Consider the following 22,667-nt stretch of genomic DNA (forward strand, 5'->3'; position numbering starts at 1 on the left):
TTCATGTTTTTTTCTCTTTCAATTTTAATTTGAAACATCAAAATAAAGATATTAATCAAAATAAAGTCAACAACTAGGCCTCTTAAATCCAATACAAAACGTTTAAAACGAATTGAAAAGCTGCTTACAGATACATTCCACTTTACCTGCGTGTCAATTTCAGATAGCTTACATGTTGCGTGCCTGTGTGTTGGTATGCTGGAAAACACAAAACAATCCACCTCAACAGCAGACAGTGAAAGAGAAAGGTGGGTTTCAATCCCACAAACAGGCGATTGTCTTTAACAACAGTGAGTGTTTTACCTTTTTTCTAATACAGAAGTTCTCATCTGAGTACAGTAAGTGTGTGTAGTTAGCCTCTTACAGATGTGCACAAATATACACCTACATGCATAATACAATCTCATTGCTGCATGAGAAAGGAGGAATAGGGCACATAAAGTTCTGGCAACAAAGAGCTTGACACAAGCCTACACAAACAGGCAGGAGCCAAACGTTCAATATCTTCAACAGGTACAGTACATGCATGGCGGTAGGATAAGGGACAGTGATTCTGTAGCCCAATCCAAAGATCGACCACTAGCCCCTAACCTTTGCACTTGTGCAGATCAGAAAGGATTGTATAGATGAGAGCAATATGGCAAGAATTCCAGCAATCTTATCAGAAGGCAAGCTCAAGCGAAGATTTTACCATTGATTACATCTATCTAATTCTTTCAGATCTACTGAAGTGCCGAGGGGTTGACTTTGGATCGACCCAAGTGCCTAGGGGGTAGGGATGGGGGGGTTGATTTGGGTCTCAGTAAATCACCTCCTAGAGGAGAGGCTTAGAGGATACATTAACCACAAGAGTCCTCTCATTGCCTGAGAGCATTTGGGACATGACCCACAAAGAACCAAACATAGATATACACACACACACCCGCACAGACCTGCAAGGATTAGTGCGATTTTGCCCCCAGGTGACAGTTACAAACAAAACAGCAGCATTAGGGTTATAATGTTACTTCAGGATTTTGGCAATGAGGCTCTTTATCTACTTCCCCAGTCAGATGAACTCCTGGATACCATTGTTATGTTAAGAGGTGGTTTCATGAGCCAATGCTAACTAGCATTAGCGCAATGACTGGAAGTCTAGCATGCTAGCAGATACCGTAGACTTCTAGTCATTGCTCTAACGCTAGTTAGCAATTGCACTAGCGCTAGTAAGCAGCTTCCTTCAAACTGCACGCAAAGACATAAAAATGGTATCCACAAATTAATCTGTCTCTGCGGAAGTAGATTGCCAAAAATCCCGAAGTATCCTTTTAACATCATGAATGACAGACATGATTAAGTTAATACATGCTTCACATTAAATCAAGTGGCAACAAATAACAATAAAACGTTCCTTTTTCGCACAAAGATTTTCCTTAAATGGAATACCGTTAGCTTGTAAAACAAATGAAATACAGGGTATTTATTGTACATTCAGAATATTCTGTCAAAAAACAAATTACATAAATATTTTATCTCATAAACCATACATCTTTCCTCCACTTTATGACAATCCAAAAAATAAAAGACCATGTGACGTTTTTGAATATTCACCCCCCCATTTTTTACAATTCACTAATTTTGTTTTTTCAAATAGATTTTTTAAAAATGAAATGAGCTGGTAGGCTTAACTACTAGCTGCTTTTTAACGGTATTTTTCTTTTGAACACCTATGCGATAATACAACCCTCTCCATCTTTTCTCTGAGGCACTAAGGCATTGTACTACTCACTACCTTCCCTCCCATTACAAGTGCTAGCATATGAAAGAACTGACAGGGAGAACAGAGACTTGAAGTCATGACATGCTCTAGTTGATATAGGCTACTTAGTCTAACATATAACGACTTGAACCAAAGGCAGATTCTGGAAGAATTTAAATGTTCTAAAAAGACCCACATTAAAATCAGAATAGAACAATCTTTCTCTCCAAATCTATCAATCCTTATTGAATGCAAGTTTACCACCACACCATGTAAATATGTGGTTTTCTTTCTTTAAAGTAAGAGACTAGTCTGTAAATGTGAGCTTGTCTCATGCCGGTCTCCAGTGCAAAATACCATCCTCTGAAAAGTCTGGATTCCATTCTTTGCTGAGAAACTAGTCAGGATATTTGCGCGGGTTCTCAAACCCCTAAAGGACATTTGGAAGGTATTACAAATTGGTGAAAAACTCAACCCTTTGGATTTCTGGAATCTTTACTGTAGTGAGATAAACAAAGCATTGTCTTGGTCCTCTCTGTCATGTCAGTCAGTTTTGTCTGCTTCAGAGGAGTGGGGGGCTGCGTACTTCAGCCGAAAGCCACCTGAAACACACACACAGGAGTGCGTCAGTGTCGCATGCCAAACTAGCCAACAAGTAACCTAAAGAAATGTGATGTCCATAGTCATTATGCTAGCCTTCCAGATTCAGTGTCCTATCAAAAGATGATTTAACACTTGGTTGGGTGTTTAATAGAGCTCTGTAGCGTGTTCAGACAATCCAGGATTTGCTACAGAGAGCGTCAGACATAAAAATGGTGGACAGTGCAAAACACGGTGGGGGAAAAAAAGTTACAAAAGAAAGCTCTGCCTTCCTATACAACATTTTATTTTGCTGAAACAAAAGAGGAATCCTTCTTTTCTCTGCTCTATCACTATGAGAGACTTCACCTCCTCTCTCTGCCACTAGCCTGGCCAGTATTACCTTGCTGCCCGGCGTCCATTGAGGGCTGCTTGCAGTCCTGGGCATAGTGCCCGCTGAGCCCACAGTTATAGCAGGAGACGTTGGCACTACTCTTCTTCATGCCCGTGCCCAGTCCCACCGAGGAGAACATGGGTGTGTAGAAACGGTTGAAGGAAGCAGCTGCCATCTGCTGCAGGTTGTATCCAGCCTGGGTGGCCAGCATGTGGTCTGAGTGGGAGGTGTGGAGCAGGGGTCCACTGACGTATTGCGTTGGCGTGGCTGTGTGAGGAGGAGGGGGATAGAAGGGTAGCTGTGTGGTGCCGTTGCTCTGGTGTTGGACCTGACTGCGGTGGCTGGGGTATCCAGTGCTGCACATGGACGAGAGATGGAAGAGAGGGAGGTGGGTGGCGCTGAAGACCTGGCGCCCCAGCTGGGGAGGGAAGTAGAAGTTGGCGTTGGGGGAGTGGCTACTACCACAGCTGCCACGGCAACCGCAGGTGTTGCAGCTCATCTGCTGTTGCTGTGGAGGTTGGGCCTGCTGCTGGGGTTGCAGCTTTTGCTGGGTCTGCTCTGCTGCCACCCCCGAGCTGCTGCAAGAAGAGGTGCCGTCTCCCTGGGCCGTGCTGTGGGTGAGGGTCAGGGCTTGGCTGGACACGGGGCTGTGGGTGTGAGTGGGGACGGCTGGGAGCAGAGTGGCCTGAACCTGACTGATGGCAGCTGGGGTCACAGTTGCCCCTGAGGAGGGTGTCACGTAGTTAGGGGTGGGTAGGCTGGTGGGTACAGCCAGGGCTTGAGGCCTGGTGTTAGGGTCAGGGAGAGAGGCTGCTCGGGGTAGGGTGGCAGTGGAGGCTGAGTCAGTGGTGATGTATGTTTCCTGCAGGGGGGACATGTGGGAGGTCGGGGGGATGACACCGATTGCACCAATGTGGGGCTGGTGCTGGGGGTTAGTGCTTCTACTGTCTGGGCTAGTGTGGGTTTTATAACACTGGAGTATGGGGTGACTGCTGGAGCCTGGGGTGGCTGGCTGTGAGTTCAGGGGTGCAGACACAGACACATGCCTCTGTCTCTCAGGGTCTCCCAGGGAAGCTTGGCTTGGGATGGACTCCTGAGGAACCATGGAGGTGGTCCCAGTCAGTACCCCCTCTGCTGGTGAACCGTCCCCCGGCTGTGAAGTGACAAAGGCCATAACGTCTGGCATGGTGGGCCCATTCTGGACCGTCAGTGGTAGAGGATGTACACTTCGGGGACTGTCAGTGTAGGATGGCTCTTCCTTGTGGGGTACAGGGACCATAGGGTGTACAGTAGCCACAACTTTCCCCCTGCTGTGACCACTCACCCTCTTCTGCTGGACAGAACAGTAACTCTCAGTAGTGTCTGGGAGAGAGAGAAGCGATCATTAAAGACATCTTGAGGTTCAACAGCACTATTTCACATTAGGACTAAAGACTGAGACATCATGGGCCGGTTTCCAGACCCAGATAAAGCTTTGTCCTGGACTAAATGGAGACTCCACTGAAAGTGCTCTTTAGTCCAGGATTAATCTGGCCCCGGGAAATCTGCCCCATTCGTTCCCCACAGGGGTAGAGGAGCCACTCACCTCTCTCTTCCTCCAGGTCTTCAAGGTCCTCACTCTCCAGACTCTCACGGGCCTCATGCTGGGGGCTGGAGGGGGTACTGGAGCTCTCAGACCACGTGTCTCCATACCTGTCCTGGACTGGCTCTACAGGGGTGGAGGAATGCACTTAGAAAACCACCAATCACAAACATGCATGTTGTTAAAATGTTAACCGTTAAATTGGGGGGGGAATAGGCTATTGCCAGACATGGTTACTTACTCTCACTGATACCCTGTCTAATCACGTTTGTTGACAGCGGTCTGATGATGCCGTTGGGGATGTAGGCTTTGGCCCCCTCACTTCTCCTAACTTCATCAGGTCTTCTTCTACTCTTTAGTTCTGGAGTGAAAGCCCATTTCTCATCTACCTTCTGAAGAGAGAGCAGAACATTTAACACGCTAAACAAATGTAAATTATCATGATCTAATCAAACAAAAAAGTCAAAAATACAAAAGACATGCTTTTACTGTTAGAACAGATGCCAGTCAGCGTTACACAGCAGCATATTGACAGTCCTGCTGTTTCTACCAGTTTCTCTAGTGGCCAGGTCAGGGAGAGATGTGTGACTGACCTGATGTGGGTCTGGCCAACAGGACATAACGTCTGCTTTTCCCCTCCCCTCCACCACTCCGTTGTGCTCTAAGTGGACAGCAGGCCTCTGGCTCTCACTCCGGCTGCTCTTTGTCATCTGTATGCTGTAAAGAGAAGGAAAGGATCCTCTTAGTACAACCCATCAGCCACAAGGTCACATGTGTTGGACTGAACAGATAGAGCTCTTACCTCTGGCCTAAGCTGCTGCACTCCGTCTGATGCCCAAGGTGGTGAGACTCTAAGTCTGGGTGAGGGAGAGCAGAATGATGATCGAGAAAGAGAGAGAAGTACGAGTGAACATCAACTATCGATCAATTAAATTCAACTGGCCTTAAATCACATAGGGTGACAGGCAACAAATATCTGTCTGTATGAAATAGCCATTTCCACACACTGTCAGATCAACACCACAAAGAACGACAGACAGGCAGAGTAAATGGTTTATATGAGACAGCGATAATAGAAACTACACCATACAGCGCACACACACACCTTCGTCCTGACTAGATGGCTCTGTGCAGTCTTCTTTAAAGTGCTCGGCTGCCTTGCAGGTCTTTCCCAGAGTTATTGTATTATCTGGGTAGGAGAGACCAGATGGTGAGATATTAGGGAATGGCCGACAAGATCCTTCCAGCCTACCTAACATTACAGCTTTGCAGACCTTGAGGCGGTGGAAGTGTGTTAATATTAAACGCTTTACATTTGCAGCCTAGACATCAAAAATACATTCCTGGTTTATGAATGTCTGTGGTCAATTTGATGCAGCTGTGTGAAACCAATGAGCTATGGATTCCCTTGAATGGTCAGAGGTTTGAGGAAACTTTCCCAAAAATGAATTTAATTTAGTCAATTGATAATGGCTCGGGGTTAATGTGGTGAAACAGCCACCTGGTCCTGCAGCTATGCTGTGAGCTGTTCACTCTGAAGCTGGGTTTATTTCTCTAAGCTGGCCACCAAGCAGTATGGTGTTATTTCTGGAGGATTTACCGGTCCTCTGGGAGCACTATTGAAACTGGGCTCAGGGCGTTACTTTCAAAGTCCATAAAAATGTTTTGTTTTTAAAGTGGAGTTAAGTTGACTGAGAAGTTGTTTATTGGTACGATTAGTCAACATGGACCGACCACATCAATCCACATACAAAATCATTCTAGAAGATAAAGGGGTAATTGTGGTCTGTGTTCCAAGGTATCCCTAACCAATCAGGTGGATGGTTTGTGTAGACATGCATTCCTGTACACGTCAGCGGAGCGGGTGATATCTCACCTCCCTGGAGGCTGAGGCATGGGACAAGGAACCTGCAGACCTCTCTTCTCTGCCTGAAGGCTGCTGGGGCTGACAGAAGCATGTCCCTGTCACAGTGGAGAGAGAGAAGAAAGGGAGTTAAAGATAGAAATTACACAGAGGGAGAGAGAAAGTGACTTAGAAATTATAATTGAATGTGTCCTCCATCACCTGTTCTATACTAGAATATCTAATAGCAAGATACAGTAGGTGCACTGTGTAAGAGATCACAAAGTGCTGGTGTGACCTTGGATGGTAGTGAAAAAGAGAAGGGGGAAAAGTGATCCCATCCATATCTGCAATGGAGAAACCACGTCTCCATTGATGGTTTTAGGGACTGACCACCCGCCCGCAGGTGGGCGTCTGACTGACGACATTTTTGCCTGTTTCTACAAATTATGTCCGGAACTCTGTTCAGAGGTGTTAAGTACTCTTGGGCGTGTCAATGCCTTCAGACAGTGTTTCCCAACTCCAGTCCTCAAGACCCCCAACAGTACTCATTTTTAGTGTAGCCCTGGGCAAGCACACCTGATTCAACTTGTCAACTAATCATCAAGCCCTAATTGAGTTGAATGAGCTCTTTGTCCCGGGCTACAACAAACATTTGTTCTGTTGGGAGTACTGGGGAATTGGAGTTGGGAAACACTGCCTTAAGGAATGGCTAGTAATGGTAATGACACAGTTGACCTAGATATCAAAGCCTGGGTTCTGACACATGTAATGCCTGGAGGTTATTCACCATAACCATAACTGACAACACTGGAGCTTATGGCAGTGTTGGTGACAGTAACTAGAGGGTAGTCTACTCTACTCTCCACAATATGATACGTTGAGGTTTGTGAATAAAACACAGCTCAAGTAGACAGTTTTAGCCATCTCATACAGCAATGTTATTTTATGCCACAGAAGCAAGTCATAAAAGATAAATAGATCTTGAATATCGAGGGAAAAAAATAACAGCTGGAGTGTAAAACAACAAGAAAGTGTGAACTAGTAGAAAGAGGAGGAAGGAAAGCACTACTAAGGTACACAATAGTACATTTTGGTAGATAGAAGGTGCTCTTTGGAAAAAGGGGTAAATTGGTCAAAGTGTGAACTTCAAGAAATCAATTTATTTGACTGACAATATGAAAACCCTTGAGATGTCGCATCATTCTGTGTGCTGCAACAAAGAGCAAAAGAGGGAGACTCACTGTAGCGTCCTCTCCAGGTCCCTGGGTTCATACTGGTCTCTCTGGGCCAGTAACCTCACCAGTCCCTTCTCAAAGGGCTCAGAGGACCTCTCACATGGAAGCTGGAATGCAGGGAATCGTACAAGGGGTTATCATAGACATACAGTGCCATCTGAAAGTATTCAGACCCCTTGACTTTTTCCACATTTTGTTACGTTTCAGCCTTATTCTAAAATGGATTCGCTTTTCCCCCCTAAACAATCAACACAAAATACCCCACAACGACAAAGAAAAAACATGACCAAATTTATATAAATAAAATACAACGGAAATATCACATTTACATAAGTATTCAGACCCTTTACTCAGTACTTTGTTGAAGCACCCCAGTCTGAGGTCCTGAGCGCTCTGGAGCAGGTTTTCATCAAGGATCTCTGTACTTTGCTCCGTTCATCTTTCCCTCGATCCTGACTAGTCCATGCCGCTGAAAAACATCCCCACAGCATGATGCTGCCACCACCATGCTTCACCGTAGGGATGGTGCCAGGTTTCCTCCAGACGTGACGCTTGGCATTCAGGCCAAAGAGTTGAATCCTGGTTTCATCAGACCAGAGAATCTTGTTTCTCATGGTCTGAGAGTCTTTAGATGCCTTTTGGCAAACTCAAAGCGGGTTGTCATGTGCCTTTTACTGAAGAGTGGCTTCGTTCTGGCCACTCTACCATAAAGGCCTGATTGGTGGAATGCTGCAGAGATGGTTGTCCTTCTGGATTCTTGGTCACCTCCCTGACCAAAGCCCTTCTCACCCAATTGCTCAGTTTGGCCGGGCAGCCAGCTCTAAGAAGAGTCTTGGTGGTTCCAAACTCCTTCCATTTAAGAATGATGGAGGCCACTGTGTTCTTGGGGACCTTCAATACTGCAGAAATGTTATGGTACCCTTCCCCAGATCTGTGCCTTGACACAATCCTGTCTCGGAGCTCTACTCACAATTTCTTGGACCTAATTTCTTGATCTTTTTGCTCTGACATACACTGTCAACAGTGGGACCTTATATAGACAGGTGTGTGCCTTTCCAAATCATGTCCAATCAATTGAGTTTACCATAGGTGGTCTTCAGTCACGATGATCAATGGAAACAGGATGCACCGGAACTCAACTTCGAGTATCATAGCAAAGGGTCTAAATACTTACACAAATAAGCTATGTTTAAAAAAATGTTTATACATTTGCAAAAAATGTCTAAAAACCTGTTTTCACTTTGTCATTATGGAGTATTCTGTGTAGAGGCCTGATGATTTTTTTTTATTTAATCAATTTTTGAATAAGGCTGTAACGTAACAAAATGTTGAAAAAGTCAAAGGGTCTGAATACTTTCCGAAGGCAATGTACATACAGTATATTCATAAAGTTTATATATAACATTTAGGGGTATAAAAAAATAGCAAGATGTAGAAATACATTTGAATATACAGTACCAGTTAAAAGTTTGGACACACCTACTCATTCCAGGGTTTTTCTTTATTTTTACTATTCTCTACATTGTAGAATAATAGTGAAGACATTAAAAATATGAAATAACACACATGGAATAATGTAGTAACCAAAAACATGTTAATCAATATATATTTTATATTTGAGATTCTTCAAAGTAGCCACCCTTTGCCTTGATGACAGCTTTGCACACTCTGGGCATTCTCTCAATCAGCTTCATGAGGTAGTCAGCTGGAATGCCTTTCCAACAGTCTTAAAAGAGTTCCCACATATGCTGAGCACTTGTTGGCTGCGTTTCCTTTACTCTGCGGTTCAACTCATCTCAAACCATCTTAATTGGGTTGAGGTCGAGTGATTGTGGAGGCCAGGTCATCTGATGCAGCACTCCATCACTCTCCTTCTTGGTCAAATAGCCCTTACACAGTCTGGAGGTGTGCTTTTGGTTCAAATCAAATCAAACTTTGTCACATGCGCCGAATACAACAGGTGTAGTAGACCTTACAGTGAAATTCTTACTTACAAGCCCTTAACCAACAATGCAGTAAAGGAAAATACCAAAATAAGAAATAAAAGTTATAAATATTTAAAGAGCAGCAGTAAAATAACAATAGCGAGGCTATATACAGGGGGTACCGGTACAGAGTCAATGTGCGGGGGCACCGGTTAGTCGAAGGTAATTGAGGTAATATGTACATGTAAACTCAGCAAAAAAAGAAACGTCCCTTTTTCAGGCCACTCTCTTTCAAAGATAATTCATAAAAATACAAATAACTTCACAGATCTTCATTGTAAATGGTTTAAACACTGTTTCCCATGCTTGTTCAATGAACCATAAACAATTAATGAACATGCACCTGTGGAACAGTCGTTAAGACCCGAACAGCTTACAGACGGTAGGCAATTAAGGTCACAGTTATGAAAACTTAGGACATTAAAGAGACCTTTCTACTGACTCTGAAAAACACCAAAAGAAAGATGCCCAGGGTCCCTGCTCATCTGCGTGAACGTGCCTTAGGCATGCAGTAAGGCGGCATGAGGACTGCAGATGTGGCCAGGGCAATAAATTGCAATGTCCGTACTGTGAGACGCCTAAGACAGCGCTACAGAGAGACAGGACAGACATCTGATCATCCTCGCAGTGGCAGACCACGTGTAACAACACCTGCACAGGATCGGTACATCCGAACATCACACCTGCGGGACAGGATGGCAACAACAACTGTCCTAGTCACACCAGGAACGCACAATCCCTCCATCAGTGCTCAGAGTGTCCGCAATAGGCTGAGAGAGGCTGGACTGAGGGCTTGTAGGCTTGTTGTAAGGCAGGTCCTCACCAGACATCACCGGCAACAACTTCGCCTATGGGTACAAACCGACAGTCGCTGGACCAGACAGGACTTGCAAAAAGTGCTCTTCACTGACGAGTCGCGGTTTTGTCTCACCAGGGGTGATGGTCGGATTCGCGTTAATCGTCGAAGGAATGAGCGTTACACCGAGGCCTGTACTCTGGAGCGGGATCGATTTGGAGGGTCCGTCATGGTCTGGGGCGGTGTGTCACAGCATCATCGGACTGAGTTTGTTGTCATTGCAGGCAATCTCAACGCTGTGCATTACAGGGAAGACATCCTTCTCCCTCATATGGTACCCTTCCTGCCACCAGCCATACTGCTCGTTCTGTGTGTGATTTCCTGCAAGACATGAATGTAAGTGTTCTGCCATGGCCAGCGAAGAGCCCGGATCTCAATCCCATTGAGCACATCTGGGACCTGTTGGATCAGAGGGTGAGGGCTAGGGCCATTCCCCCCAGAAATGTCCGGGAACTTGCAGATGCCTTGGTGGAAGAGTGGGGTAACATGTCACAGCAAGAACTGGCAAATCTGATTTTGAACCCCCCCCCTTAGTTCAGGGACACATTATTCAATTTCCGTTGGTCACATGTCTGTGGAACTTGTTCAGTTTATGTCTCAGTTGTTGAATCTTATTATGTTCATTCAAATATTTGCACATGTTAAGTTTGCTGAAAATAAACGCATTTGACAGTGAAAGGACGTTTCTTTTTTGCTGAGTTTAGGTAGAGTTATTAAAGTGACTATGCATAGATAATAAACAGTAGCAGCAGTGTAAAAGAGAGGGGGGGTGCAAATAGTCTGGGTAGCCATTTATTAGATGTTCAGGAGTCTTATGGCTTGAGGGTAGAAGCTGTTTAAAAGCCTCTTTGACCTATACGCTCCGGTACCGCTTGCCGTGCCGTAGCAGAGAGGACAGTCTATGAATAGGGTGTTTGGAGTATTTGACAATTTTTAGGGCCTTCCTCTGATACCACCTGGTATAGAGGTCCTGGGTGGCAGGAAGCTTGGCCCCAGTGATGTACTGGGCCGTACGCACTACCCTCTGTAGTGCCTTGCGGTCTGAGGCCGAGCAGTTGCCATACCAGGCAGTGATGCAACCAGTCAGGATGAACCTTTTGAGGATCTGAGGACCCATGCCAAATCTTTTCAGTCTCCTGAGAGGGAATAGGTGTTGTTGTGCCCTCTTCACGACTGTATTGGTGTGCTTGGACCATGTTAGTTTGTTGGTGATGTGGACACAAAGGAACTTGAAGCTCTCAACCTGCTCCGCTACAGCCCCGTCGATGAGAATGGGGGCGTGCTTGGTCCTCCTTTTCCTATACTCCACAATCATCTCCTTGGTCTTGATCACGTTGAGGGAGAGGTTGTTGTCCTGGCACCACAACCCTATAGGCTGTCTCGTCGTTGATCAGGCCTACCACTGTTGTGTCATCTGCAAACTTAATGATAGTGTTGGAGTCGTGCCTGGGCATGCAGTCATGAGTGAACAGGAGGGGACTGAGCACGCACACCTGAGGGGCCCCCATGTTGAGGATCAGTGTGGTGGATGTGTTGTTACCTACCCTTACCACCTGTGTGCAGCCGTCAGGAAGTCCAGGATCCAGTTGCAGAGGGAGGTGTTTAGTCCCAGGGTCCTCAGCTTAGTGATGAGCTTTGTCGGCACTATAGTGTTGAACGCAGAGCTGTAGTCAAGGAATAGCATTCTCACATAGGTGTTCCTTTTGTCCAGGTGTGAAAGGGCAGGGAGAGATTGGAGATAGAGATTGGAGTGGGTCTAGGTTGGAGTGGGTCTAGGTTTTCTGGGATAATGGTGTTGTGAGCCATGACCAGCCTTTCAAAGCACTTCATGGCTACAGACGTGAGTGCTACGGGTCGGTAGTCATGTTACCTTGGTGTTCTTGGGCACAGGGTCTATGGTGGTCTGCTTTAAACATGTTGGTATGACAGACTCTGACAGGGAGAGGTTGAAAATGTCAGTGAAGACACTTGCCAGTTGGTCAGCGCATGCTCGGAGTACACATGCTGGTAATCCATCTGGCCCTGCGGCTTTGTGAATGCTGACCTGTTTAAAGGTTGGCTACGGAGAGCGTGATCGCACAGTCATCCGGAACAGCTGATTCTCTCATGCATGTTTCAGTGTTACTTGCTTCGAAGCGAGCATAGAAGTTTTTTAGCTCGTCTGATAGGCTTGTGTCACCGGGCAGCTTGCGGCTGTGCTTCCCTTTGTAGTCTAATAGTTAGCAAGCCCTGCCATATCTGACGAGCGTCGGAGCCGGTGTAGTATGATTTGATCATAATCCTGTATTGATGCTTTGCCTGTTTGTTGGAGGGCATAGAGTGATTTCTTATAAACTTCTGGGTTAGAGTCCCGCTCCTTAAAGCAGCAGCTCTACCAATTAGCACAGTGCGGATGTTGCCTGTAATCCATGGCTTCTGGTTGGGGTATGTACGTACAGTCACTCTGTGGACGACGTCATTGATGCACGTATTGATGAAGCCAGTAACTGATGTGGTGTACTCAATGTCATCGGAAGAATCCCAGAACATATTCCAGTCTGTGCTAGCAAAACAGTCCTGTAGCTCAGCATCTGCTTCATCTGACCACTTTTTTATTGACCGAGTCACTGGTTCTTCCTGCTTTAGTTTTTGCTGGTAAGCAGGAATCAGGAGGATAGAATTATGGTCAGATTTGCCAAATGGAGGGTGAGGGAGAGCTTTGTACACGCCTCTGTGTGTGGAGTAAAGGTGGTCTAGAGTTTTTTCGCCCTCTGATTGCACATTTAACATGCTGGTAGAAGTTATTGTCCTTAAAAAACGAATTATAGTCCCACTATGCACAAACCAGATGGCATGGCATATTGCTGCAGAATGCTGTGGTAGCCATGCTGGTTAAGCGTGCCTTGAATTCTAAATAAATCACTGACAAGTGTCACCAGCAAAGCACCCCCACACTATCACACCTCCATAATTCACGGTGGGAACCACACCTACGGAGATCATCCGTTCACCTACTCACAAAGATACAGCGGTTGGAACCAAAAATGTCAAATTTGGAATCATCAGACCAAAGGACAGATTTCCACCAGTCTAATGTCCATTGCTCGTGTTTCTTGGCCCAAGCAAGTCTCTTCTTCTTATTGGCGTCCTTTAGTAGCGGTTTCTTTGCAGCAATTCAGCCATGAAGGCCTGATTCACACAGTCTCCTCTGAACAGGTGATGTTGGAAATAAAAGGGTGGCTACTTTGAAGAATCTCAAATATAAAACATATATTTACTTTTTTGGTTACTACATGATTCCATATGTGTTATTTCATAGTGTTGATGTCTTCACTATTATTCTACAATAAAGAAAATAGTAAAAATAAAGAAAAACCCTGGAATTAGTAGGTGTGTCCAAACTTTTGACTGGTACTGTATGTTACAATATTAGTATTAGCATGCACATAGAGCATTGAGTGACTAGAAAGCACATGCATACATTTGGAAAGTAAACACTGCATCTGTGTTGGCAGATGGCTGTGGAGCTAGCTAATTAAACAGAAGTTAATCCCCCAAAATCAAAGCCCTAACAGCACTAAAATGAATATGATCTGATTGCATACGACAAGATCTATACAGGAATCCAAAAAACCTCCTGGTCTGTGGAGCAACAATATACTGTGTGCGAAGTGTGCAGACCTCTCATCTATTTATCCGTAAGACAACATCCACATATCATCAGACCTCTTATACAGACGGCAGATAGTGTGACTTTATTTCACCAGACATTAAATCCAGTATCTTCTAGGCCTATAATCTATTGATGGGGATATGATTTTCTCTCATACCTTGGACAGAAAGTCATACAGCTCATGGTGAGTCTTGTTCACTGTGCTCCACGTTGAGTCAGACCACTGGACCTGGAAGAGGGGAGGAAGACATCATTCATCAGTATGCTTTACCAAACACACATCATATACATTGCTTTAGACAGCATGTCATTCACCTGAAATATGCAGATGAAACAAAGTATGGTATTATTTGATACTTGGCAGTCAACCACTTAACTACATTCTGGAATCTGGACGACACCACACTCCATTTGGTGATGTAGTTTAGTATTTAGATCGTCCGATGTATCCTCATAAGTCACTTTGAATTAAACACGCACAGACAAGGTGACGTCAGCTCCACTCTAAACTCCTGCTCAGAATGTTTGAGGTATTTGATTTTGTAGCCAAAGCGGGTCATTGCATACCTTAGTTATGGAAGTAAATAATGATCTTAGAAAGAGCTAGGTTGGAATTTCTCCTTACATGTTTTGAGCAGAAAAACATAACAAGCTCCCTTACGTACCCTGATAGTCGTTCCCTTGAAAGGATGTTTTCCCATTGGGAAGAAGAACAAAAACTCACCCTGGACTACTCTTGACAAGTTTGCATACCAATAGAGGGCCTTTGATAATTTACACTAAGATTGAGTTAGTGTACTAAGAAAAAAACTGATGTTAAACATTTCAACCATCTTGTATCAACACTTATCTAGACCTGCTCTGAAGGGAGTGGTGACATACTGTCCTTTCAAAACATTACCCCGCTGACCCTAAATATTCACAAATCATCTGAATCTTTAGAAAAACATACCAAGAGGTGCTTTCTGTTGCCTCTCAAAGCAGACTAAATAATGAATGGTGACAGATTGAGTAGTAGGTTTTAGTCTCAGCCGCTCACCTCACTCAGACGGTTAGAGTGAACTGATGTTCTCTCATGCTTTGGAGGCCAAGAGAATAGGAAGGATTTTATTGGGCTCTGATCTGATTCAGTTAGGCTACTAGCCTCAATTTATTTTTTTCATTTTTTGGGTTGCTCTGATAGTTGTATGTGTATGTAGCCTAGCATTTCAGAAACAATTGTTGACTGTGAGACTTTTAGGCTATAGTGCTCAAACACAGACAAGCACATACTTTTTCTTGTTTTTTTTATCTGATGCTTATACCGTGTGTGGAAGGCTATATGAAAATATTATACTCTGTAAATAGTACATTTTTTGAATGTGACATTCCATCATCACTGGGACCAATAATCTGCTCCGCAGGGGGATCTGAACACAACAAGCTCTTTCACAGCCTGGCAGTCTACTCCACTCTGTCCATCACAGAGTTAACCTGTGGAGTCTGGTAGTTGGTGCTCCCCTACTGAACGCCTATCAGTCCCAAATGGCACCCTATTCCCTTTGTAGTGCACTACTTTTGACCAGGGTCCAGCTCTGGTTAAAAGTAGTGTACAACACAGGGAATAGGGTACCATTTGGGAAACAGATCTTCACCTTGATCCCTGACCTGACAAAGGTGAATGAAAATGCACTCATCAACTTGAAGTGGGATACAAAAAATTCTGTTGCTCTTTGAATACAATGTACATTTCGCTAATATGTTTATACCCAAATAAATTCAATTTAACTCCCAAACTGTTTCTTTCAACACTTGAGCTGCTTCCAACCTTGACTAGTGTAAATACCTCAGACACTGAAGGGACTGATAGCGAGAGTCGTTTTGGCGTTAGCAGCCAAGCTAGGCTCCTTATAAACATCTGAATAATAATGTCTGATTTGTAGGCCCAGTTCAAGCTGGACACAGGAAGTAGTGGTTTGTCTAGTATGTCTGCCCTTCACAAAAGGAGAGACAAAAGGAAAACAGTGAGCTTTGAAAACCAATGATTAATGAGTGTTTTAAACCCCAAGTCCTCTTTGATCAGGGTGACAAGATAACCAACATTTTTGTTATTTAGTTTAGAACAAATAAAGGAGCCAAGGATGTAATTCCCATCGCCTTAGTGGAAAAGTGAATAACGCTGAATGAATGTGAAACAATTCAGCAAGTAATATGCTAGGCCTACTTCTCAAAGCATTGTTTTACACTGAACTCAGCACAGGCCTACCCTAGTATTACAGGCTGTGTTGTGTTGTTTATAGCCTAGAGTAGACAGAGTGAAATTCCTCCTGTGCTGAAGATGATGGATGTTCTCCCCTATTTAACTCACTAACACCCTCTTTCATATACCATGCCCAGCGGAGCAGATGGCACAGCCCAGCAAGCCACTTTCTCTTCCGTGTGTGTGTGTGTGTGTGTGTGTGTGTGTGTGTGTGTGTGTGTGTGTGTGTGTGTGTGTGTGTGTGTGTGTGTGTGTGTGTGTGTGTGTGTGTGTGTGGGTGTGTGTGTGTGTGTGTGTGTTGGTTCTTCTATCCTTGTGGGGACCTAAAATCCCTAAGTCCCCACAAGGATAGTAAAACAATAAATTCTCCCTCATGGGAACATTTTCCACATCCCCATATGGACAAAGGCTATTTTAAGCTTAGGGGTTAGGTTTAGGGTTACAATTAAGGTTAGAACTAGGGTAAGGGGTTTTTGGTTAGGTTTAGGGTTACGGGTTAAGGTTAGGGAAAATAGGATTTTTTAATGGAAATTAACTTTAGGTCCCCACGAGGAAAGAAGAACAAAATGTGTGTGTGTGCGCGTCAGTTTCCAGCTCTGGCTAGCAGCAACATTTTATCACGGTCCCCCTCCACATTTCAGCCAAGAGGGTTTCAACTGCCAGTTGATTCCTTACACAGTCTGTACAGTGCCTCTTAACTTAGGCTACATTGGTGCATCCTTTTCAAGTAGGCTATAAGACAGCAGGGTTCAATAACAGATAAACCCTTCTCCAGCACCAAAAAAGCCTGGAGAGCAGGTTTCAGAAACCTGTTGGACCAAACACAATCCTCTCACTGAGATATCTCCCTTAGACCAAGGGAATTCTAGCCTGGTCAAGCAAACTTAACCTGTTAGGCTAACCGAAGACTTCATTCTGCCCAGCCACACAGATGATGAGGATGGGTATTGGGTCAAGGCCAGGACGGCCATTCCTTCCATTCATGAGTGTCACACACACCTCCACGCAGTCACACACTGTCAGTACCCCTGTCTCTGTAGAGCAGACTACGCAGAAACAGGTAAGGGTAGAAGTCTCCTCAATGAAGCTCTTCTTGTTATCCATATAACTCTGAGCCGATGTTAACTGTTAAGTGACCAACACAACACTCATTATCGTTAGCATGTGTTGGCAGTATGTTCTAGTTACTTAGCTAAGTAGCCTTCATGGTTTTGGTCAATTTCAGTAGATCACAGATAAGGACAGCATTAGTCAGAAATACGTCTATTCTATTACTACTTCAGCTATCTGAGCAAAAGCATCAGCAATGTTGTGGTGAGGACATCATCTCATGATCTCAGTGTTGTGAAATCTTGGAGCTACCCTCAAGTCTTTCAACCCTCTAGTCTAAATGGAAGAATATCCGTTTTTTACAGGCTGATATGATGCCGCAGCAAGCTTGTAAAAACCGTCACGGTAGATGTTATGGGGTCGCGAACAATCAAGGACATATTTCCACCAGATTGTGTTCTCTTGCAAAGGAGGACAGCATGTGAATAGGAGGGAGCAATCCTTCCTGCTGTCCTATTTAACCTGGCTCTCTCCGTCTTGCTCTCCTCCTCCCCCTCAGACTCCTCAGCACAGTGCTGCTTGTCATAATGCCTAGCTGATGCCTGGCCATAGAGGACGGACTGTTGAGTCAGGGCCAGGCAAAGTCTTAGATCTCTGCCTGGCCAGATGTTGTAAGAGAACATTGCATGATTTACAGATTTTTAAAAAAAATATTGCATGGACAATCTGAAGCTCAGGATAAACGTTTTTTTTTTTGTGACATAATTTGAATGTGAGGAAGCGCAAATCAATCTGGTGGTCAACAATATATAGGCCTAATAAAAATATGTATACCTACACACTACAGGGGTATGCTTCAAAAGTCATGAAAAATTAGAGTCCAAACATGAACATACCTCAATACTGTATTCCCTGTTTCCTCGGTTCCAAAAGATCTTCTTTAGCTCAATCTTGTCAATGTGAACTGCTACAGGAAGAAAGAAGACCAGGGTTATTCTTTTGAGAAATTAATTGCTGTTCACCCAAATGTAATATTGATTACCACAGAATACATTGAACACTGTTAAAGGAATGGCATTGCTCTCCTTACCCAGAGTCAGAAGAACTCATGGGACACCATTTTTATGTCTCTGCATGCAGTATGAAGGAAGTTAGCAGTAGTTTCACAAGCATTGCTACTGTACCTGTAGACTTCCAGTCATTGCGCTAACACTAGTTAGCATTGGCTTGGGAAACTACCGCAAACCTCCTTCATAGTGCATGAAGAGACATAAAAATGGTATCAACGAGTTCATCTGCCTCTGTGTAAGTAGAACATGGGCATCAATGCAAGAATCTCACAGTATCAGTTTTAAACTACAGATAATTGGAATATATCCCATCTATTGAGCCATATTTTACCATTTGTTTGGGTCTCTTGTTTTACCTCAAACACACTAGGCTAAAATACTTCTTGTTTGAACACTCCTCTCGACATGTGAATGAGAGACCTCAGAGGATGCAATAACAAACAGGATTGAGACTACCTTCTCTCTGAGATAAGGTCCTGTTTGGGAGCTGATTGGGGATACAGCAGGCCGACTGACCCATGTCAGTGCTCCTGAGGCTGAGGTCCTCCTTTCGCAGGGTATGTTGCTTCTGCTGCAACCAAGAAAGTGAAGAGATTGGTGCTTTTGTAAAAAAAGAAATGTGCGTTCTCCCCCAATAATAGTCCCACTAAACAACTTCCCCCTTACAACACTTAACTGGAACCAATACTAATTTCCTACTCTCCACATGCTTTGAAAAGTACATTTTTTCTCCTTTTTCAGTTTAATTTATATTCATAAGTCAGCGCCGTTTTGATTAGAAATACCACCTATCCGCAGGAAAGTGTAGGCTAACTGTCTTAATGAGACATATAATTATGCTGAGAGACAGCCAAGAGGGCATGACAGAGTGCTCCTATAAGAGAGCAGTCAGTCAGACAGATGAGAGAGAGAGGGTGTTTGTCTCATTCAAACTCCTGGGCTTTTCATTGGATGCCAGAGAGAAAGAGGGGGGGGGGGGGGAGAGAGAGAGAGAAAGAAAGAAAGAGGGGGAGAGAGAGAAAGAGGGGGAGAGAGAAAGTGAAAGACAAATAGAGAGGGGAGAGAAAAAGGTTTCTCCAACACAATGCAAAGTAAGATCACAATGCAACCATTCACAAGAATGCTGGGTGTTCCCATTCATAATAGCTAGCTACTGTGGAGAAGATGACAGAAGACACAGTAGCCGTGGCCAGCATGTCTGCTGAAACCAGATAAGCGGTCTCTCTCTCTATTCTCCTGATTGAAAAAGTGATCTTCATTCTATGACGTCTGTCATTTTGTGACAGTACAATGAACTCGGCTTGTAGTCATATGGCCATGCACTCAAGACTGTTCTTGGAAATGAAACTGCTTTAAGCAATACTTGGTATGAAAGGGTTGAACCTCTTTCCTCTCTTTTTAGGCTAACTCCACAAGTCTATTCACATCAGTACATGCTACGGTTATTACAGTCTATCCCTACAGCAATTATTTGGTCCCACTTTACCAGAAATAAAGTGCTACATTGCGTCATCTGAACTAAAATCTTATTCCATATAGATTTTGTATAAAAAAGTAATCTGTTCATTCCTATGATCTAGGTGGCCAGTAACATTTTAGAAAAACAGGTTATTCTTGTTTAAGTAGTACCTACCTAATTAATTATTGTCAAAGTAAAAGTCAGGTGAAAGTCTTACTGGGGAACGCCCCCTGTGCACTTGTCAACGTCATATGTACCAGGGCCCCCCAAGGGGATGGGTGCATTTCAATAGTCAACAGTAGCAAAGCCTTCGCTGGCTTTCTTCTCGTTTCCTCACCTGCACTGATCTAACGGCACAGGATAATAAATGTGATGGGAGCCTTTCACCTGCTCAGTTCAATCAGGTCAGTGACAATAAGAAGTGAGGTAATGAGTTGAGCTAAGGAGACGAGGTAAGGTGAGGAGGCCCCTTTGGATTCACTCTTGAGACGCACTTAAGTTGTCAATGTGATGCTTACCTGGACGCTCGGGCGGTTGTGGCAATACCTTCTCTCCTCTATGGCCCGTTCCACATTGTCCAACTGGTGCCTGGCAGTGTCCCTCTGGTGAAAAGAGAACGCCGGGTGCAGCGAGGCCATGGTGAAAAGCAGCGCCAAGTGCTCCAGGGAACCCGACTCTGCCTCCAGTGGAGGCCCACTGGGATGCTCCAATCTCCCGGACTTCATTCCACCATCGCGAGGGGAATGTTGATCAGGTACATTCTGAGTGCTCCCACGTGGAGATACTGGAACGCCATGATAAGTATTCAAGTACAGCGCTGGATCCATATGGTTCAAAGCACGATAAAGTGTGCCCGCGCATTCTCTGTTTTCAGATCTCAAAAGTGACAGGCAGACAAGTAGTTTGGCACGAACGACAGGGTCGGCGACGTCCATAAGGAGGCCCAAGTCAGTTTGACTGTTCGCCCTTATCTCAAAGTCTCGGAAGACGTGGAAATCTTTCCGTGCAAGGTCCTCAAGGCAGGATCCGAAAAAGCGAAGCTCAAGCGGTTGACACATATGAAGTATTCCGTACATAAACTCTATCCGCTTTGCTGGGTTGAGGTGCAAGCCGAACCACTCAAACACCGTCTCCTTGTCAATTTGCGACAGGCGACACGATTCCCTCGTTGAATCCTTGAACCGGTGGCTCACACCACGGTACGGAATCGAATCAATAGTGAGACTGTTGTAATCGGTATTTTCCTGCTCGTCTTCGACGGTATGGTATTCTTCCTCCGGCGTTCGCATGGGCAGCTTAATTTTCAGCATGATCAACTCTGACAGGACTTGTTAGCGATTATCAATTGATTCAAATGTATCGGAGCATTACATACTCGCTCCGTTCGCATCTGTACACTACCGCGGAGTTGTATTTATGTGATATTAGAAGGAAATTAAATAGTGAGATTATGTATAGCTGGCTCAGTAACTCATTTTCATGCACTGACTGTACCACTCGAAAATCCCATTGTTGACTCCTCCCATCTTTCATCAAACTGCTGGGTCCTAACTTCATCCGACCCTGAACCGGGTCGTGACAAGGGTGCATTTACCAGAGGTCACCGAAGCCACTTTCTCTCATTAATGAAAAACATAAAACATTTTAACTAAACGTGTCACAATGGATTGTTATTCGATTTCATTCGATATTCGATATATAATTGCATGAAACTGTGAAGTGCAGTTCACTGAAACATATTTACACAATAGAGAGAGTAATGGCGTCGTTTTGTAGGTACCAACTCGGTCATGGCTAGAAGGGATCCAGCTTCTGTTCTGAGATTTAAAAAACATGTTTTTACCTTTATTTAACTAGGCAAGTCAGTGAAGAACAAATTCTTATTTACAATGACGACCTAGGAACAGTGGGTTAACTGTCTTGTTCAGGGGCAGTACTACAGATTATTAGCATGTCAGCTCGGGGATTCGTTCTAACAACCTTTCGGTTACTGGCCCAACGCTCTAACCCCTAGTCTACCTGCCGTCCCGATCGTCACTTTTTTAATTTTTAAGCATTTATGAAAAAATACATAAAGGCTTCATAATTTATAATGTTCAGGTTAACTGGCTGATTGTTTTATAGAACAATTCCTATAAAATCTAATAAACCTGTGTTAACCTCAGATGTTATTTTCAGCGTTTATTCCAAACCCCTATTCTTTCCCCATTAATTTTGCCGATAGGATTTTCTGAACGAACCAGAGGTAAATCATTGACGTTTTTTAGGACTACAAGCTGGCTAGCTCTATATTGCACAAGATATAGTCAAATATTTTTTATAACTAACCCATGAAAGATGTTTCCAATGTGATGAAATTAATCATTGTGGGCAGAACAAGTGAGGAGGTAAAGCCAAACAGGAGCTACTAGTGAGATCCTATTGGCGCGTTCTAACATTTACTTACATATTCCCGTTAGGGAACGCCTACTCTGTGAAGTGCGTGTGTGCAATAACTCCATTCGCGTGTACTCTTTCTAAACAACGTAATTTAAAAAAACTTTGGCAAAGGGTAAGTCTACAAAAAGCCGTCCACTCTGTTACAGATTCTAGTTTTGGAAACAGAACACTGTATGGGGATCAAATGTTTCATTGATGATACAATTAGCAGAATGTCGGCAAAATCCATCTCACTCCATCTTCTCACACTGCCAGCCACTGGGATTCATCTCATCACCATATTTCGTAGTTAGTGGAAACGCCAACCAGATGCTACATTACATCCGTTTTTAATATCTGTCTCATTGTTCTATCTGTGATATAGTTGCCATATACTGTAGCTAAATTAATTAATGTAAAGAAATTGAGTTGTATTATGCACGAGTTTTCTTATCTTTGTCAACAGATGGCAGTATTTCATTACAATCCACTAGGGGCCTGTACTCTGCCACAGACAGTAGATTACAGAAAACACAGTGAATACCAGGGATGGGCAACTTTGAT

General features: G+C 44.1%; 1 protein-coding gene and 1 long non-coding RNA gene across 3 annotated transcripts in view; one reads left to right on the top strand and one right to left on the bottom strand.

Annotated features, from left to right (window-relative positions):
* Positions 1 to 21,252, bottom strand: LOC139559700 (zinc finger CCHC domain-containing protein 2-like). 2 transcript variants are annotated; one of them, XM_071375921.1, is made up of 13 exons: positions 20,204 to 21,252; positions 18,683 to 18,797; positions 18,053 to 18,120; positions 14,025 to 14,096; positions 7,381 to 7,481; positions 6,170 to 6,255; positions 5,399 to 5,482; positions 5,096 to 5,150; positions 4,887 to 5,010; positions 4,535 to 4,685; positions 4,297 to 4,419; positions 2,721 to 4,073; positions 1 to 2,340 (listed from the first exon to the last, which is right to left on the bottom strand). In XM_071375921.1, the coding sequence occupies exons 1-13, from the start codon at positions 20,993 to 20,995 to the stop codon at positions 2,282 to 2,284; spliced, it is 3,183 nt and encodes a 1,060-aa protein (XP_071232022.1). In that variant the 5' UTR covers positions 20,996 to 21,252; the 3' UTR covers positions 1 to 2,281. The 2 variants fall into 2 exon arrangements, with proteins under 2 accessions (XP_071232022.1, XP_071232021.1); XM_071375920.1 differs by having other exon boundaries at positions 18,053 to 18,123; positions 20,204 to 21,251.
* The window catches only part of LOC139559701 (uncharacterized), an 11,973-nt gene continuing 9,608 nt past the window's right edge, over positions 20,303 to 22,667 (top strand). Inside the window, exon 1 of the long non-coding RNA XR_011671808.1 lies at positions 20,303 to 20,439. This is a non-coding gene — a long non-coding RNA (uncharacterized lncRNA). The remainder of the gene's footprint in view (positions 20,440 to 22,667) is intronic.

Source organism: Salvelinus alpinus, chromosome 30 (assembly GCF_045679555.1).
Source record: "Salvelinus alpinus chromosome 30, SLU_Salpinus.1, whole genome shotgun sequence".
Classification (NCBI taxonomy): Eukaryota; Metazoa; Chordata; class Actinopteri; order Salmoniformes; family Salmonidae; genus Salvelinus; species Salvelinus alpinus.